Below are 20954 nucleotides of genomic sequence, written 5' to 3' on the forward strand. Positions count from 1 at the left end.
ATTCAGTTGCACTCAAATCCAAGTGAATATAAATATTCCTCTCTAGAATTCATAGGTATCATTAAGAGTACTATAGCTGTTATACATATTTCTGTTGGCAGAGCATTAGTCGATCTTTAAGTATTTATTCAGTGTGTACTGTGTGCTCAGCATTGATGTACATTCTGTTGGGAAATCATTTAATAGACAAATATTTATTAATTACTATCTTCCAGACACAGATAAATGCAGGGGATACTATGACAAAAATTTCCTCATGGAGTTTAAATTCTAATGAGGAAGACAAAATGTACATGTGTAGATATGTAAAGATTACTCAGAAGAGCTGCTGGGAGAGTGAGGAAGGGCCTCCTGGAGAAGGGAGTGCTTAAGGTGAGTCAGGAAGCATAATATTCCAAGAGGCAAAGTGGAGAGAGGGAGCATTCCAAGAACCAGCCAGTGAAAAAGTTCAAAGCCTGGAGATAGTGTGTTGAGACAAATAGCAGACAGGTTAGTATGGCTAAATAGTACTGTTGGAGTATTTGAGAGCCCAGTAGTTATGTTTTTGCCCTGAGTATCAGGGCAAAAGTTGTAATGAAGTGGGAATTAGTGAGCCAGACACTAAATTCACTGAGAAAGGAGGGAGATTGACTTGGGTCTTCATAGATAGCAGTGAGAATAGCTAACATTAATATAGTGCTTACTATGTGCCAGGTGCTTTACAAATCATTTGATCCTCCCAACAGCCCTGGGAGGTACATGTGATTACTATCTACATTTTACAGATGGAGAAATGGAGGCAAATAGAAGTAATTTTTTCTGAGGATCACACAGCTAGTTAAGTGTTTGAGGGCCAGATCTGTCAGGTTTTCCTTACTCCAGGCCTACTACCTGCCCAAGATAGCAATTCCCATGATATGGATTGGTTAACAAATTTGTATAGAAGTTCAATAGAATCATTGAATTTTAGAGATAGAAGAGACCTTAGAGACTATTTAGTTTAACCATCTAATTTTACAGTTAAGGAAAATGAAGACCAAAGAGGTTTAAGTGACTTGCCCAAGGTCATTTTGAGTTAGAGGTAGAACCAGCGCTAGAGCCTAGGTTTCCTATATCCAAGGCCAGGACTCTTTCTACCACACAATACTGCTTCAGTAACAAGAAATAAGGCATCATTCCTCTACTGAAGGATCTTGCAATCAAGTTGAAGAGACAAGATTAACACACATGAAACATAATTTAAGCAAAATATAATTGAACAGGCTGGTAAGTTGGCAAGTATCCAGAAAAGACAACCAGAATGGCAAGGGCTTCATGATAAAGGAACAGGAAATGTTTGTCCTAGAAAAGAAAAATCTTAGAAGGACTGAGGAGGATGGCGGGGAGGGGTTCAGAATGATGACTGTCTTTCAGTATTGGAGAGGGTTTATTTCTGTTCTGCTTGGCCCCAGAGGGTACTCCTTAGGAACGATGGATGGAAATGTCAGAGACAGATTTAGTTTCAGTTTGACCTAAAGAAAAAGTTCCTAACAATTAAAGCTATCCAAAAATGGAATAGGATGCTTTGGGGGTTTTGGATAGTCCTTCACTGAAGGTCTTCAAGCAAGGACTTGTGGGATATTTTGTAGAGTGGGTGCTTTTTTCATATTTAGTCTAGATGGATGGCCTCTAAGGTCCCTTCCAACTCTGAGATTTTGCTATTCCATAATAGGGATCCTCTTTTATTTTTAAGGCAGTATAAATGGGTGTCATTAAAAGTGACAAAAAAAATCATGATCACATAATAAGACTGAGAGACAATCAATGGACATCATGTGTTTTCTATTGGTTTCCTGCATGTTGGGTAGACCTCCTGTGAAGAAATTATGAGAGGACATGGACAAGACCCTGAGTATCAGGGCAAAAGATGCAGTGAAGTGGGAATTAGTGAGCCAGACACTAAATTCACTGAGAAAGGAGGGATGGGCAGACATAAATAGGTTGCAGTCTGTACTGTTGAAGAGGTAACAATATCAATGGTATTGAATTATAGGAGTGTAGATTTGACCCCAAGATATTGGACCAAATGTGCCCTAAGAACTCTTTCAACTCTGGGATTCTAGGATTCTGTGAATTGCATAAGGAAAATTTATTGTAAAAATATGCACAACCCTACTGTGTCCTAGTAAACCACTTTGCTCCCACTCAGTCTCAAAGACATAATCTTATGTGCCTTGATAATTGTGGGAGTCAAAAGACAAAATGAGGAGTCCTTTTTCTCTAGATGGAATACCTAACTTATAGCCTTAAACTAACATTAAATAAACCAAAAGAATTCCAGAAACAAGTAAGGTACAGCAATTTTTGTGCCTATACATTTTAATGAGGCATGATTATTCATAGTATTAGTGATAAAATATGTCAAATTCCATTTCACATTTATCAGTTTACAGGTAGGCAGGGAATATTTATCATTTTGTGTTTAGATCTCCCAGCACCTTGCACACAATAGGGACTTAATAAATACTTATTGGACTGAATTGAATACTTGCCTATGCAGATTAAACATCAAAAACACCTGACTCAATTTTGGCCTATAAGTATCATTGAGACCCCCATTTGTTTCCACAAATAAGAAAGAAAGGTTCAACTTTATTCTGGTCTGCTTTAATCGGGATTTCCATTATGCAATAGGTCTCCTGAACAGGGGCTCTGAATCAGCAAAGATGTCTAGTTGGCATCAGTAAAGTTTATTTTTCACACACTACTTGCCCTGAATAAAACAGAAGGGAATTATCCAAATTTTAAAACTTTTTAGTTGTAGTATTTGGAAGAGTGGAATCTGTCCTGTTAATTGGCCATAAATCCTGTGTTTGTTCATTTTCCATTTGAGACTCCATTACTTTCTCTAGCATCTGCCAGACTCTATTTTTTCAACATCTAGCATGTTCCTCTTTACTGTTAAGTGCCAACAATAACATTGCCATAATTCAGAAAGTGGACGTAAAAATGAACAACAGGCCAGGATTGCACAGAGAAATCAAACAATTAAAACTATTTGACAATAATATGAAAAGCAGATTTTTTAGGAACATTTTTTTTCTACCCAGATGGTAGAAGTATTTGATTGAGGGAGAAATTTAGAAAGTCCTTGAACCAGTAAACAATGTTAAAACCACAGAATCTCAGAATTGGAAGGGATTTCAGAAGTCATCTAGTTCATCCTATAACGTGAATACACTCTACACCATCTCTAACAGCAAAATAGGAAAAAATAATGAAGTTCACTTATATGATATGGTAGTTATTCCTGTAGCCACTCCCTGACACTTTCACTTGCACTGCCAGAATGGGCTTCTCAGAGGGTCTGTGACTTTCTCCTTTCATGGTTCTAGAGGTAAACCTGAGGGGCTGAGTTTCTAGTATTATCACTCATAAGCCCCTGCTAGTGTGTTCATCGTTCATAATTAGCCTGACTTAATTGCTTTTTACAAAGGTATTTACTGAACTGGTATAGCATGACTAGTTCATACAAAAAAGTCCCCTAAAATTGGAATACACTTTCCCCTTGCACACGTAAGATCCGTGAGACTAGTGGAGCAAACTCAAAGCATACAGGTAACAAGGCACAGGGATAGAGAACATGTGGGTCAGAGGGTTAACTCACAACTCCTGCACTGGAAGACTTTTCTCCTTTTCTGGAGTCCTCACCAAATTTGGATTAGGTGTAGCTTCCTGTCAGGCAGGCAGTCCATCTGGGCTACTAATGTCCATGCCATTGTTGACACTGTAGCTAGTACTTCTAGGTGGATCTTGTGTCCCTGAAGCTGTCTTTTCTCAGTTAACCATCCCTCCACTCCAAGTACAACCATGGCAGTACAACTGCCATGTGCTGCTACCTTGCTGATAGCTACTTCGACTCTGATTTCCAGTGTAACCCGAGACACTTCGATCACAAAATACTCATTCATCTAAGTTCAGAAAAACTAAGCACAAAAAGATAGAGGAGGCCATTGTGGCACCTAGGTGGCACAGTGGATAGGCTCAGAGTCAAGAAGACCTAAGTACAAATCTGGCCTCAAACACTTACTAGCTGTGTAACTCAGGGCAAGTCATGAAGTAAAATGGAGATAACAGCACCTAAGTAAGGATTGAATGAGATATTTGTAAAGCATTTAGCACAGTTCCTGGCATGTAGCAAGAGCTATATAAATGCAAATTACCTTCCCTTCCCCTCCTTTCCCCATTGGCTTACAGCCCTTATGGCCAGGTGAGAGACAACACCATCATCCTCTCCCACCCTCCTCTAAGGATTAATTTAGATTAGTTCTTCCCCACTCAAAGTCACAAAGGAAACATCAATGAAGAGGTGGGTCACCCTTTTGTGTGTCCACTCAGTTCCAGCTCAGCAATCCTTGAGACATCCAGTCTTCCAGTTCTGCAGCCATTTAGAAGACATTATCATCCCACAGTATTAACCTCTCAGTCATATATGGCCAGAAACTACTCCCTTCACCAAGTTTCCATTTAGTCACTTACGGTCATAGAAGGTGAAGACCCAACAGGTAGCATGTGCCTTTCTGCAAGCACCAATCCTTCAATGGCACACAGATAAAATAAAAATCTGACATTTTGCAATGTAGAGGAATTTAGCATTTTATAGCTCCAAAGGGAACTACAATAGATGTGGCATATATTATAAAATAGCTGTTGCCTGGTACTTAGGAGAACCAAAGTAGATTTAGTAATTTCAGAAAAGAGCATTCAGAGTAAAGGAGTATTTTGGTACACCAATCATCAGGAAACTGACTAAAAGGATTAGAATTGATCTTGGGGAACAGAGTCTTGATGAGTTGGGGAAGGTGTTGGGGTGGGGGGAGAAATTTTCCCTTCACCCAACAAGAGGATTAAAATGCCAAAGACTGAAAGATGATTTGATATAGTTTTCTCATCTGTCAAATGGGGGACAGGAGGCAAGACGAGGAAGAAGGCTCCAAATTACCTTCCAGCTCTAAAACTCTATGACTATGATTACATTTTTTTAAAAGAAGAGTGTTTGCACACAGTAAGCACTTAATAAATGTGTGTTCAATTGAAATGAAACTACAAATTTTATAGCTTGTGCAGAAATTCTAAATTTATTTAAAAGGACTTTTGCAAATAATAATATTCACATGTTCAAATCAACCAAGTGCTCATAATAATGGGGGGAGGGTGCTGAAAATTTCTCTAATTAAGGGATGAACTGATAGAAAATCTTATATGCATTTTTATTTTTTATTGCATTGGTTAGAAGTGAGCAATCACCGTTGCATGCTAGAGATTTTATATAATTAAGAGTATTCCCAGTTTTTTATTCTGACATTAAATTGTTTACTGTTAGTAAATAATACTAAGATTTTAATTATTTTTCCTCCCTATAACCATTAATTCAATCATGCCAAATGTCAGGCTGATATTTCTACATAGCAATGTCTGGTTTTTTTTTAATTAACCTAGATTTTTCATTACAGTTTTCAAAAATTGTATTAATATGCTTTGTTTCTAAATCATGTTTTCGAAAGAATCTGTCCCCATCTTATTATATTTTACTGTATTGTATTTTTTGAGTTTGTGATTTTTTTCCCATTAAAAACAACTTTTACTTGGAATGAATTCCATTTTAAAATGTCTCCCAGGAAGTATAGAGCCTGAAAGACAGAAGATTATTTCCCCCAAATTTTTCTGGCTTATATCACTCTGGTTATATCCCATTTTAATTCATTCAGCAGTGATGGGAAGAGACAAATCATTTCCAGAATAACGCAGTGATTTCATCCCCTACTTGGCTAATGTATTACTGTGCTACTGACAGAAGATTGTACTAATTAAAGTCCAGCCTGCAATATAACAAAGCCCATTTCAGAAAAGAATGAGCTCATCCATGGCAAACTGTGAGGAGGTGGGGTGTTTGAAATGCTAACACACACGAGCAGTTTTAGCTGACATATCTAGGTTAACCTGAAGGATTTCTTTCACACCATTTTAGCTGTCTCTAAAATGGATTCTAAAGGAAATTATACTTCCAGAGTAGTAGCAAAATGTTTAACACTCACTTAAATGACTGAGTCTTGCAATTACTCCAAAATAAAATAACCCAAGTTTGGTTGAAATATCCATTATTTTGAACATCAAACATTTTTAAAAGTTTAATGTAGAAGATTTCATTTATTTCTTTCTTTCTTTCCCTGAAGAATCATTCTAATTAAGAATAGCAGGAATATGAATATAACTTGCATAGCATAAATGCTCAAATATCTGCTGAATAAATGAATCAATGGCTATAAGATGAACCACAATAGAAGTGATCTGGGACATTGGGGAGGCTGAATGTGGTTGATATATTGTGATGTTGCATGAAATGTTCTTCTTGAGTCATAGTTTTCTGCTATTTTGAATGCTGCACCATGGTGGTCCAAGGGGATCATGGAATCACAGACTGAGAGTTGGAAGAGACCTCAGCAGCCATTTAGTCCATGCCCCTCATTTTACAGATGAGGGAGAACTTGCCCAAGGTCACACAGGCAGTAAATAGCATGTCTTCTGACTCCAGTGATCTTGCCACTATCAGCACACCGGTAGAGGTGAACATTCTCCAGCATCCTCTGCCCAGAATCACTTTGTCACTCTGTGTTTATCTTTGACCCTTAAATGTTATTTTAGCCTAAGCCTTATCATGTTTGAATTCTGGGATTCTGCCTACACTCTGATTAATCTCAAAGTGGCATGAGCAAATTTAATCTGACACAAGCCATGCTGGAATAGAAGATTTGGGTGTTTTTTCTGTCAATTAAGTGAGTGGCTTCCTCATATGGCATCTAAGGACTGATAGTTTCAGCAGACTCAGCTAATTATTGGTCTCTGACATTTACTTACTTGGAAGCTAGAGACTCATAAAGAGGTATTTTACAAGGTGATTTCCATTGAATCCAACCTTGGTATTTTTTTCCTTGGCAAAGCAGAGCTCAAATGCTAATATCAATTTCCTAGCCCTTCTTTTTAGTGTAACACATCCTGCAGTTCTCAGGGTTCACTGTTTCTTCAGGACGGATAATCCTTCAATCAGCACAGAGCATAACTCTCTGTAACCTGGGGTTTATGGCCAAAAAATTCATCACCCTCTGCCCAGCCTAATTGGAAGTCCTTTTCTCCCATTTCACAAAAAAACCCTGGTCCTTAGTATAGACTATATACAATCCATGTTGGCCCATACTGTGTTTGGTAGGACTTATAATCTGATAGCACTACATTCAAGAATCTAAGATCGTTTTCCCACCACCATTAGGTATAAGAGAAGGAATTAAGTGGAGGACAAGCTATATATTGTTCAGAAAACCCGTATCTTCAGAGGAAATTTGATAAATACTATTTGGAAATGTAGATAATGGTAGTCATTGAGAATGAAGGGGGAAAAAATACCTGCTTTATCACTAGAGTAATTATAAAGTTCTATACCATCATGCATATATTGTGATGTGGAGAGGGTTAACCCTGGTTTCTCAAAGACCATTCCATTAGAATTCAAGCTCTGGAAGGTCCAACTAAACTGGAAAAACTTCTGTTGGGCCCAGCTGTAAACTACCTGCCTGTTAGTCTGCGAAGCTTTTTACTTGACCCAAAAACTCAGAGCTATTCCCAAATGTATAGAGGGATTGCAATTTAGTCACTAGAAGTAGTGCCAATGAAAGCAGTGCTAATGAAATGCTGAATACTCAAAGTATTGATATAACATTAAATTACATGTCCTTGTCATATATACTTAATAATTGGTCTCCTTGCTTCTAGACTATCTGCTCCCTGATCCATTTTCCACACAGCTGCCAAGTTGGTATTCTCAGTATACAGGTCACTCCCCCTACTCAAAAATTTCCCATTAATGACTCTATTGCCTCCAGGTTAAAATACAAAATCCTCAGTCTTTCACTTAGAGCCCTCCACAGTTTTGCTACTACCTAAGTTTTCAGCCTTATTCCCCATTATTCACTTCCATGTCCCAGTAATACTAGACTGCTAGTTGTTCCTCCCACATGGCATCTCATCTCCCACCTCATTACCGTTACACAGGCAAATCCCTCATACCTGGTACATACCTTCTCTTCACTTTCATGTCACAGAATCTCTGGCTTCCTTCAAAACACAGCTCACCTGGGTGCTTGCTACACTAAGTCTTCTCTAATCACCCCTGCGAGAGCCCTTACTCCATGCCCAATCAATTATTTTTGGTCATCACTCCCTCTTTGAAGGAATTCAGAAGTGTCAAGTAGAGATGTATTAGTAATTCATGGTCATTACTTCCATTACTTTGTATATACTTCAAACTCACTTATCTGAATATGTGTTGTATCCCCTAGCAGAATATCTTCTCCTTGAGGGCAGGAACTGCTTCATTCTCAGCTTTGTATCTTCATCCCTTGTCACAGTGCCTTTCATTTAGTGTATGTTTCATAAGCACTTGTTAAATGGAAATGAATTGATAATTTTACAAGTAACAGAAACCTGTGGGGAAAAGAAAGGAGTACACAGGTCTACTGACCCATGACAATATGAACCATTTATCAAATTAAAGTTTCATTACAACTTCACCATAAAATGTATGCTGAACATACACAAATTTTCATAATGGCAGAGAAACCAGATTAGATTATTACAGATAGGACTTCTGTCAGAAATTAATGTAGCCCTCTTCCGCCGAATGTTCCTTCTAAGTATATCATCTAAGGTAGCCTAACTATTGGTCAGCTACCATATCAAGTCATCTAACCCAATCAGGGATGCATTAAAGCCTGTTAATTAACCCTGTCTCTAAAATGTCCAAATAATCAACCAATTTAAAATTCGGCAGGCAGAGAGAAAATATACTGATTTTTTTTTACTTTTTCATGCATTTATCAATTCTATTGGAACCATGGAAACATAGCCCTGATATATTTTTCAACCTCTCAATACAGTATTTCATGCTTTTTTTAACCTAAGTTTAAAGGGGAAAAAGTTTGAAAACTGAAATTGTCCTGGCTGTGGTTTGGTCCACATGCCCTCAGAGGATGCCCAAGAATTACTCACACATCTCTACTTACCATCTTTGGATGGAATGAGATCTATAGGAATGAGTACTCAACCATATAGATTCAGAATTTTTGCAATCCTGCTCTCTTTGGTCCAGAAATTATTCAAGCTCTCTATTAAAAATTAAGGATAAATATGCATATGGAATCACCAATGTGGTACATATAGAATAGCTTTCAAAGGGGATAGTATATATTACATGAAAACTTAAAGAGCATGCCTTGGTTAGGTTCTACATCAATCAACTGGTGAGCATTTATCAAGCACCTGCTTTGTGCCAGGTGCCATGATAGGCCCTAAGGATATAAAGGAAAAAAAAATGAAATGACCTGTCACAAAGAACCTTTATTAAGAATGGGAGAATATAGTTTCCCTTGGCAACTCATTGACAGTAGCCAGGTAATGTCAGTGACTTGGTGACTGAATTCTCTTTAGTAAAAATGGTTTTAACTTCATATTCTCAGCAGCCATTGCAATGAATCCTGTCTTTACAGTTTCCATCTTTGAAAATGTTTGCTGCCACTGAGTGCATTCCATAGTATAATTGGTATTTCATCTTCATGCTGATATTTCCCCATGCAGAAACCTGGACCATGGCCACATTTAGATATTTAGTCAATGGGAAATAGTAATGGAGGGCTTCTTATTTTGATTTGCTTTCTGAAGATCTCTTCAAAATATCTCAACAATGAAATGGCAACAGGGCATCTAAATAGTCTATTTTCCTTATCACTGGTGACCAAAATATTTCTGATTCTAGAAATTGATTAAGTCATTTAATGTAAAATGGCATTAATAACAGTAAGAAACAAAGAGCTTTGTGCATGGTCTACTCAGTGTGAAACCTAATAAGGGTTTAATATGTCATAGATGAATGAATGAATGGTTAGGCCAGCATAACCAAAATTAGGAATGTCCATTGTATGGACTTCTATAGTCCACCTGAAATTAACCACTTAGGAATGAAAGGATACATCAAGCATTTTGCAAGATGACTGGAGAGAATGATATGTTGGCCGCCTTAGCAGCGCACATTTATACAGTACTATAAGATTTACAGAGTATTTTCCCATTACAGCCACTTGAGTTAAGTAACATAAATACAATCATTTCCAATTTACAAATGAGGAAACCAAAACTCAGAGAGCTGATGAGACTCAACCATTGTCCAACAGCTAATAAGGGCAAGAGCCAGAATTTGAACCCGAGTTTTCTGACTCCAAGACTAATCTCTTCTCCTATAACAAGTGTTATGGAGTTAGATCTGGAAGAGGCCATAGAGGTCATCTAGTCCAATGCCCTCATTTTGTAGATGAGAAAACCGAGATCCATCGAGGTTGAGAGTCTTGCCCAAGATCAGAAAGAAGTATAGGGAATGAGCAATCCTAGCACCTACTACATGCCAAGCACTGTGCTAAGAGCTTTATAAATCTCATCCTCATTTGATCCTCACAACAACCCTATGAGGCAGGTGTTATTGTTAGCCCCATTTTCAGTTAAGGAAAATGAGGCAGAGATGAAGTGATTTGCTCAAGGTCACGCAGCTAGTAAGTAACCAAGACTGGATTTAATTTCCGGTCTTCTTGACTCCAGACCCAGCACTCTAACCACTACACCATCAAGCAGCCTCTGCCCAAGGTCACACGGGTAGTAAATATCACAACAGCAATCAGAACCCCAAACTGTTTTGTTTGCAAAGTCCGACGCTTGTTCCACTCACACTAATCTGTCTTTGTAGAGTGAATGCAACCACATTGAAGAAAGAACTGTTGAGGTTTGGGGGATCAGCCATCTCCTCGTTCTTGTCTAAACATATTTATGAATAGTCTAAGGCGCTGGACAGCCTAGCCATACGTAAGTCGGGTGCTGTCGGCTAGCCATCTGACCACCCTCGAATGCCAAAGCAAGACAAAAGAACGACTCCCTGAGCCCACAGGGGAATTAGGCTGAGTGACAAAACATTGATTGTAAACAGACTGTGTTTCTATTATTTCTATAAACAATAGTCTAGCAAGGCCTCCCGAAAGGCAGCCAATTTTCCTTTAGCAGGAAAAAAAATGGCTAGCATTCCACATCATAGAGTGGGACATCGATTAAAATGAATGGGAACTTTAAATGGGGATCAAGGCAGGGTTAGGTCCCTGGTTGGTACAATTTACTATTCTCATTATGATTTTGATCACAAAGACTGATTCATGTCACCCAATTTATTTTTCTGGTCACATTTTCTGTGCCAAGAATGGAGAATTAGAATTTTAATGCTTCATATGCTTCCGTAAAACCAGTGATGGGTTGCTCCACTTTGACCTTTTAAAATGTCCCTTTATTTGATTTGCTATCCGTCCCCACATGAAAGGTACAGTGCTTACATTAGTTATATATTAATCCTTCAGAAATGGCCTTGAAAATTGTACTTTGGGAACTATAATTCTTACTGGGGGACTGAACATAAAATGGATACATTTTCATACCCAACAATGTGCCATTACATCATGCAGACCAGAAACAACTGGAACAAGGCCAGCTATGACAGCAACTGTCTATGATGTTCAAATAGCTCATTAAAAATTAGATTACTTTTTGCTTAAATGATCAGTTTCTTATATCACAGTCGCCCCCTGCTCAATCTCCAAAAAAAATCAGACCATCTCAAATTAGAATCCATAGTGGGCTGGAAATGTTTTTTACTTAAAATTATTAGGGTCTACTCCTCCCAGGCTTTAAAGAAGGAAACTGCAGGGACTTGTATCTTATCAAAGCATGCATTGTTTACAAGGAGATAAAAGAGTTGACCTTGGAGGGAGAGAGGTTAAATCATTACTAAAGTGCCCACTGTGGGCTAGGCATTGTGCTAAAAGCTGTTCGAATATTTTATTTGAGACTTACAACAACTCTGTGAGGTGGCTGATATTATTATTTTTACTGTAGAGATGAAGAAACTGAGGCAGGCAGAATCTGTTAAATGACTTGCCCAGAGTCAGATTTGAAGCAAAGACTTCCTGCATCCAGGCCCTGAACCTCCTAGTCCCCTCTGCCCAATGATCTGGTCCAGAGGCAGTCATGTGGTCTGGTAGGTAGAATACTGGACCTGGGATCAGGAAGACTTGAGTTTAAATCTCACTAGGAGTATTACCCCAATGAAAGCATTTAACCTCTCTCTGCCTCTGTTCTCATCCATAAAATTGGAATGACAATAGCAATACCTCCTGTGGTTGTGAAGATCAAATGAAATAACATATGTAAAAGCTCTTTGAAAGCTTTGGAGCACTACACAAATGCTAGTTTATTTTTTATTTATTATTATTATTATTACTTTAGGTCTGAGGCCTAAGGTGGAAATGAAACACATCTTTTCTTTCTCTTGACCACAGTATTCTCCTACCAATAGATAAAATCGGGTTAAATTTATCAAGAACAAATATGAAGATTACAAAAAAAAGATAGATTTAAAATAATAGAGAAGTAGAGAGGAAGACGAGAATCATAGAAAATTATGGCTGAGATAGATGAATACCTATATGTCTGCATAGGTACCTACATATGCACACCTATATGTATATATCTCAACTATTAATATGTATATCTCATGACTGATACTCGATTGTGTATGTGTGTATACACCTTGGGGTTTCTGTGACAGCACTTGGCAGAGCTGCCACCTGTCTCTGACCCCAGTCCCCGGCCAGGGGACTTTTTTTACAGGGGACCTTTACCACAATACAGGGCCTGGTGTAATTGCTAAAATGCTCTGTCTCTAGAAATGATTGTCTGGGACAAAATTTCTTTTGTAAAAGAAGAGGCCTTACAATCTAAATCACCACAAACAAACGTTTACCTCCAGAGCTCAATAAAAGTGCTTTTGTCAATGAAATCTCTTCAGAGGCCAATGTAAATAGAGTTACTGTACATCTAAGTAAGGCAAGCCCTTGGCACCTTGAGTTGTTCCCTTTTGTCTAATCTTATTCTTTATACAGTGAGTTTATCCCCAGAGGTCTTTCCAAAGAAAACAAGCAAAATTGAATTCGAGTTCAATAACTAGGACTTACCAAGAAAACTCATTACTAAAAGGGCCGCAGGTAAAATAAGAGGGAAGATAGGAGGGGAATGCACAGATTCCAATTTGTAGACTGGCAGCTAACTGACATTCCAGGCTCATTTCAGAATCTGTGGCAGAAACTTAAGGCAATAGACCATCAGTCAAGCAAATCAGTTTACTATTAAGATAGCCAAGATTTCTGAGATATAAGGAGACCTCCAGTTTACATAGTGCTTTTAGGTTTACAGGTTACTCTCTTTACAACAACCCTGTAAGGTAAGTATTATAACTATGACTAATCCCAATTTTAAAATGACCTACTGAAAAAGATGAAATTAATTGCCCAGGGTTCCCATAGCTAGTGGATGTCAAAACTAGGTGTCAGACTCAGGTCTCAGAATTTCCAACCCAGTATCTATTTTAATTCTTCCCCTTTTAACTAAATCATGGTACCTCACTTCTATCTGACTATGAATATTATCCCACTGTGGGTTATGAAATTTGGAATTTTCTAGGATATTTCTCCTTGACTTTTCACATGTTGGTCAACAGAGCTGATATCAGTTGCTATGTATTACGCTCAAAATAACTGGACAACCATAAAAGAAGTAACCTTTTCTATATAGGAAACATTGACATTTCTATAACCTAATGAATATGAAACCAGAAAGCTACTACATAATAATAATAGCTGACATTTATACAGTGTCCCAAAAGGCTTAGAGTAGTTTAAACTTATTAACTGTACTAAGTCTGTGGGGGCATCTTGTATTAAGGTTTGCAAAGTGCTTTACATGCTTTTATCTCATTTGTTTTGCCACCACAACCATGTGCAATAAGTATTAACCAATTTTATTAGTCTCTTTCATGCAAATGAGGAGAACCAAGGGAGAGATTAAGTGATATACCACAGGTGACACAGCTAGTAAAGTATCTGAGGAAGGGTTTGAGCTTGCAAGGCCAATGAGCCACACTACCTACCAATTCCACACTCTTATAGTAAAAAGGACACTGCAGTTAGAAAGGGTAGGCCAAAGTGTCAACATTACCTTTTTTTTGCAAGGTGATCTTGGTTAACTCTGGGAATAATAAAACCTAGGGATCTAGAATTATAGAAATTACTGGAGAGAATAAAAACCCATATCTATGGTTACATTTACACAGGACAAACAAAATGGATAATCGAAGAAATCATCCAAATAGTTTCATTAAAAATATTTAATTTCCATTATCTGCATCATTGTTTTTAAGATGAGGATTTATTCTGAATTAGTGGTTAATAGCCCCAATTCTCAATGATCCACTTTGGTGTGTAAATGCAGTTATACCCCAGTTTAAACCCAGCCTCAAACACTTACCAGCTGTGTAACCCTGAGTGAATCACTTAACCATCTGCCTCAGTTACCTCATCTATAAGATGGGGATGATAATAGCACCTACTTCCCAGGGTGGTTGTGAGAATCAAATCAGATAATATTTGTAAAGCGCTTTGCAAACTTCAAAGTGCCAGCTATTATTATTATTTATATCAATTTTTTGTTGTTCAGTCATTTCAGTTGTGTCCAACTCTTTGTGGCCTTGTTTGGGGATTTTCTTGGCAAAGATACTGTACTGGTTTGCCATTTCCTTCTCCGGCTCATTTTATAGATGAGGAAACTGAGGCAAACAGGATTAAGTGACTTGGCCAGGGTCACACAGCTAGCAAGCCTCTGAGGCCAGATTTGAACTCAGGTCTTCCTGACTCCAAGCTCAGCACTCTATCCACTGTGCCACCTAACTGCCCCATTTATACTAATAATCATATCATATTATTGTCATTATTATTTTCTGGGCTTTTAAAATCTATCAATAAGACTCAATTGACTATAGTTGATTGTTATTTTAATACTTAATTACATACATATATGTCATATGCAAAATATGCTTACTTCTCTTCCACAAATACTCTTCTTTAAGAGAGAGACAGAAACAGAAAGAAAGAAGAAAAGGAGAGGGGAAGAGGAGAGGAAAAAAGAGGAGAAGACTGATAATGTTTAGTGTTAATGGAAACTTATTGCTTTCAATACAAAAGTAGTAATCAACTATTTTGTATACTTGTTTTAAGTTTTTCATGTCAACAAACAAGCAGTAAATTTAAGCATTTAGAATAAAATCTATAAACTATTGAGAGAGAGAGAGAAAGAGAGAGAGAGATTAATGGCTGTATATGTGCACAGAATAGTAAAATAGAATTACAGGGGATCACTCAAACCAAAATATGCTTATTCTTAAAATGCCCAAATAACATAGGGCCTAAGTCTTAGGCAAAAGAGTTTTCTTGTCCCAAATTCCCCAGATAATTGCCTTATCCTAAGTAGTTCTGATCTGAGGCTTTTCTAGTCACATCAGTAAAGATTATGTAAATTCCATTAGCAAATGGGAAAGAGAGCTGAACTAAAAACTCATCAAAACTTCCCCCCACCCCACTTTCTGCTTTCTCCTCATCTCTAATCTGCAGCTCTTTATCATGGTACCCCTTCCTTCCATCTCTGGGCCTGGGCCAGTGGACAGGACAACATTCTCCTTACGTTATTGATCTAAAATATAAGTTGCAAAAGCAAGATGGGGGAAAACACATCTTAAAATCACAGACTTTAGAGCCAGAACGTGTAAGATTCAGTCTCTTTATTATTAAAATCAATAATGCATTACTTTCTTGTTCAAACACAATGGTTAAACAATGAAGATGTGTTTGAAAGCCAGGGTAAAAGGGGCATGGTTAATGATAATCGTGTGGAAGAATGGAGGAAAACAATTAGCATTCTTATGTCATTTGGCTAAGTAGATGCTGCTCTTGTATCAATATTCTTCATGTGGGCCGAATTTGAAATTAATTCACTGGGGTAAGAAATTTATTCTCAAACATTAATAGCTAATATCAAGTGCAACCAACTGTGGAAAAGATTATGTGAAATTACTTATCACCTCCCAGAAGTTGCAAGAAAGCTCATGGCTCCACTTTATGCTAGGATATATTGAAAGGACTGCAGTTATTCTATTAGCCTAAGCCTATAAGAAGAATTATCATTCACTCAACACTTGAAATTGCATTATCGATTGTTAAGCTTTATTAGCACCATCATTTCTTGCTACGTATCATTTTGTTTTGCTTTCCTGGGCTTTGCATTTTTCTTAAAAATGCTGTTTAGATTTCATTGCTTATGCCTGTCCTCCCGCCCTCAAACCTGATTATCTGAATCCTATACAAGGCCCATCTCCTGTCCCATATCTCCAGGGATGCCTTCCATGACTACACCAGCCTGCAGTGATTTCTCCTTCTTCTGAATTAATTGTGAAATCTTGAAGCAGTCTTTCATTTTTCTCTCTTTCTTGGCCCCCACATGCAGTTAGAGTCAACAAGTTCTTTTTTGCTGTGTATTGCACCCGTCCCTTCTTTTCCTTTCTCCTTGGTGCTATTCTCATTCCCTCAATCTAGGCCTGATCACTTTAGGCCCCAACTATTGTTGTCAATCTATCCTATGTAGCTCACCCCCATTACTCTCCGTAACACCTCTTTCAATCATCACTGCTTATCCTACTGATACAAATTGTTCCCCACTCTGAATAAATGGGCAAACAGTTGCTGCTTAAATCTATACTTGAGTTACTCAATAGTACAAATATTTATTACATGCCTACAGTATGCTGGGCACTGGCAATACAAAAATAAAAACAGTTCCTGTCCTTGGGGAATTTACAATCTACTGATAAAACTGGAACCATTTTTCCAATTGAATAAGTTAATAAAAGAGGAATATAGGCATAGTCTTCTGCTTTATGAAGGCCAAAGCATAGCCCTCCAGGTAGAGCAGTTTACTACAGTTAGACACCCACAAAATGTATTAGGAGAGAGACTGACTCAATACGTTCTCATATTCCAGGCTTCTTACTCCCCCTCTATCGCCCCCAGCATACACTCTGCAATCCAGTGGCACTGGCCTCCTCACCATTCCTGGAACAACACTCCATCTCCCTAATCTGGACATTTTCTTTGGCTTTCCCCCATGCCCAGAATGTTCTCCCTCCTCATCTCTGCCTCCTGGCTTTCTTCAAGTCTCAGCCACAATTTTACCTTTTGCAAGAAGCCTTCCCCGGTTCCCCTCAAGGGCATTAGCTTTCCTTCTGCGATTACCCTCAATTTATCCTGTAGATATGTTGTTTATATATAATTATTTACATGTTTCCTCCCAAATAGACCATGAGCTCCTTGAGAGTAAGGACTAGTTTGTTTGTGTGTTTGTTTGTTTCCATTGCCTCCCTAATACTTAACACAATGCCTAGCACATAGAAGGTACTTTAAAATTGCTTGTTTACCAGTTGGCTACCTGAAAGATCAGGCAGTTTGTTGTGGCAGGAATCTTTCTACAAATTACTCTAATTAATATGTAAACCTAAAGACAGATGGAAACTCAAAGGTGAAAATTCACTACACGATATTTTTTTTTTTAATTTCAGCCTACAAGGAAAAAATGAAGGAGCTGTCCATGCTGTCACTGATCTGCTCTTGTTTTTATCCTGAGCCTCGCAACATCAACATCTATACATATGATGGTGAGTAACCTAAGATGAAAGTCACGTAGCTTCCTAGATCATTGGAAAGGCTGGGAAATCATTCATTTCTCTGTCCCAGCTCCAACTATGATTAAATCAATACTCTATAGATCTCACGACTGACTTGCTGTTTCTGGCTATTAGCACTTATTGATTGCCTATTGCTTGTCGCATTTTGTGTTTGGCCCTAATAGTAACACATTAAAGCCCCATCAGAAGCAGAGCAGCGTTGTTACTAGGAGCTGCTCCAGCTAGATTAACCACAATAATCCCTTCCAGAACAGCATCACACAAGCTCTCTCTCTCTCTCTCTCTCTCTCTCTCTCTCTCTCTCTCTCTCTATATATATATATATATATATATATATATATATATATATATATATATATATATATATAATGTCTGTCTATATCTCTCTGTCTCTGTCATCTATCTATCCCTGTCTCTGTCTATACCAGTTTCTATCTAACCAATTCATTCATTCATTAATTTACTATTTATTTGTTATAAATAGTATGCTAATCCATAATTAGAGTGGCTCCTCATGTTCAAGAACAGGCTTTTCACTGCAAATGCAAGGAGAGAAAATCCTCAATAAAAACTATTTAGGCTTTGAAAAATACACTTAAAGTATATTTTGCTTATTAGTGTCAGAAAGCCAGTAGGGACCTACAAGAAAATTAGTTTCATTTAGAAAAGGGATTCTTATCTAAGGTCCATGGATCCCCAAGCAGCAGATACTTCCCTGGGAGGGGTGGGTACTTGAATTTGGATGGAAAAATATTTATCTTTATTTCAATAAAATTGTTCCCTTTATAATTTTACATATATGTAACATATATATATATGTATATATTTCATCTAAAATCATTATTCTGAGAAGCAATTGGATAAGGGCTTCAGCAGACTGCCAAAGGGGTCATTGATCCAGAGGGTTATCCAGATAAAGAGACTTGTGGGAAACCTAAACACCCCAATTCCCCAATGTGCTTTAATTCATTAATTACTAATGTAGTGGTTCACCCCTATTCAGTCATGAAAATCAAAATAATCAATCCCTTTAGCCAGACTGCTTGAACTAGTCCCAAACATGGAGGTCTTAAGGTAAGGAAAGGAGGCCCACATCCCATATTACCACTCTCCCTTGTTTTCAAAGCTGAGTATTGGGGTCAAGGACGTTTTTCTTCATCCGTCACTTTATTTGTCATCCTACTGTGAGCCCTGTCTGTGGCAGGGCATTCATGATAAGTGCTAACTAACTGTTTTGTCTGGAATAACACCTATGTCAAGAGCACACATCTATTTCAAATCACTATTTTGAATCAGAATTTTAAAGCTAGAAAGGACCTGAGAAATCATTTTACTTATCTCCTTTCATTTTACAAATGAGGAAACTGATCCCAGAGAAGGAAAGTGACTTGCTTAATGCCCCGACTTCAAGGTAGTGACAGACTTAGGACAGGGATTTGGGTTTCCTTCATTCATTCAACAAACATTTAATAAGCACCTACCATGTATAAGGCATGATACTAGGTGCTGGGGGGAAAACCTCCTGATGCCAAGTCCTAAGCCTTCCCGCTACACCACATTACCTTCCCCACTCCACATCCACACCAATCCCTCCACTTTCATCGAATATTCTATCAAGAAAAATTTAATTCTTATGTATATGTGTGTAAGTTTATTCCCTCTATACTAAAATATCTGTAAAAGTAAGCATAGATAAATCTTTCAGTGAAAACTTCATATTTTTAAAAGGCTCTTGAACCCTCATAGTCAACATTACCTAGATAATAAATAAGAAATATTTTCTTAATTGGGGGGGTGGGAATTTAAATGTTATTAACAAAAGTGATACTTCTTACTGTATCTCTCTATGTTGCCTCTTAATATTTGACATCCTCAATGTCAAGGACTTTATGCATGGCACGTGATCTATTGTGGCACATTAAGTTTACACTACAGTTTTTAAAAAATCCTTCCAGAATTTAAAGTTAATTATATATCTACCATCCAACCAGCACAAGGTCATTAGAATTGGGGCTGTTCATAGGCACATTAGCAGATACCTTAATTCAATAACAACAACTGCTGGAACAGGGAAGCTAGGGGTCTAAGAATGGACCCCTATAATATGCATTATTCCAGAGTTTGATCTGCATTGGATTTTAATGCACAGCACTTATTTCTAAAAGTGTGACCACTTTTAGAGGGTGCCCTTTCGGTGGAACTGCTTAAGGAGGATCTATTCATCGCTTAAATAGGAATACTTACTAGCCTCTCATGGAAACCTCTCTTGGATAGTTGCAAAGCAAATAATATGGATATTAGCAGGCATCACTAAGTATGGAGTGCAAAGGATAGACAATGAGTATAACAATGAGAAAGAAAAATCTCAGGGGTCTGGGACGATAGATATAATTTAAAGCAATATGTAAATTTATATGCTGCATAGGAAAGGAACTTCATTTTGAATACAGACTTTTCTAGTACTGTGAAGGATTAATGAGTATTAATCCTTCATAATCAAAATGTAACTAATTCCCCTACTACATAAATTTGTTTTTATTAATTTTTAGGCATCAGTTAGCCAAGATACATATAATAACATGTACATATGAACTTGTAAACTAACATTCATAAACTTATATGTAAATAGTATATGCATATATTTGTATACACATACACATGGTATCCCAAAAGTCTTAGCCAGCTTTAAGCTTAAAATTTAAAACTAAACTATGCTTAAATTTAAAACTGCACCAAGAGTTTTGGGACACCCTGTGTGTATCAACTTTCAAATTATTAGCTTCATAAGAGACTGTCCTGACTAACAGTCCACCTCACAAGCCTGAAATACATTTTCTCCTTACCTTTACCTCAGAGTCCCTCTCTTCCTTTAAGACACAGTTAAAGCATCATCTACTGCATGAAGCTTTTCCTGATACACACACCCACACCCACACCCACACACACACAAAATACTAGTGCCCTCCTTCCCATACTACTTTGTATGTAGCTACTTTATCTATGGTTGCTTTTATTCAATTTATATTTATACTGCATATGTTATTTATACTTATCTCACTTATTAGAATATGAGCTCCAATAGAGTAGGTATTATTTTATTCTTTTTCTTTGTATCCCCAGAGCATCTGGGTGGTAAGGGGGGTATCTAGCTAGCTTGCGCAGTAAATAGTGCACTGGCCCTGGAGTCAAGAAGATCTGAGTTCAAATCTGGCCTCAAACACTTACCAGCTGTGCAACC

General features: G+C 37.7%; 1 protein-coding gene across 1 annotated transcript in view; it reads left to right on the forward strand.

Annotated features, from left to right (window-relative positions):
* STMN2 (stathmin 2) overlaps positions 1–20954 on the forward strand; it is a 75841-nt gene that overhangs the window by 16572 nt on the left and 38315 nt on the right. The window contains exon 2 of the mRNA XM_036744068.1: positions 17591–17686. Within this exon, the coding sequence (XP_036599963.1) occupies positions 17591–17686 (96 nt within the window). The remainder of the gene's footprint in view (positions 1–17590; positions 17687–20954) is intronic.

Source organism: Trichosurus vulpecula, chromosome 1 (genome assembly GCF_011100635.1).
Source record: "Trichosurus vulpecula isolate mTriVul1 chromosome 1, mTriVul1.pri, whole genome shotgun sequence".
In the NCBI taxonomy this organism is placed as follows: Eukaryota; Metazoa; Chordata; class Mammalia; order Diprotodontia; family Phalangeridae; genus Trichosurus; species Trichosurus vulpecula.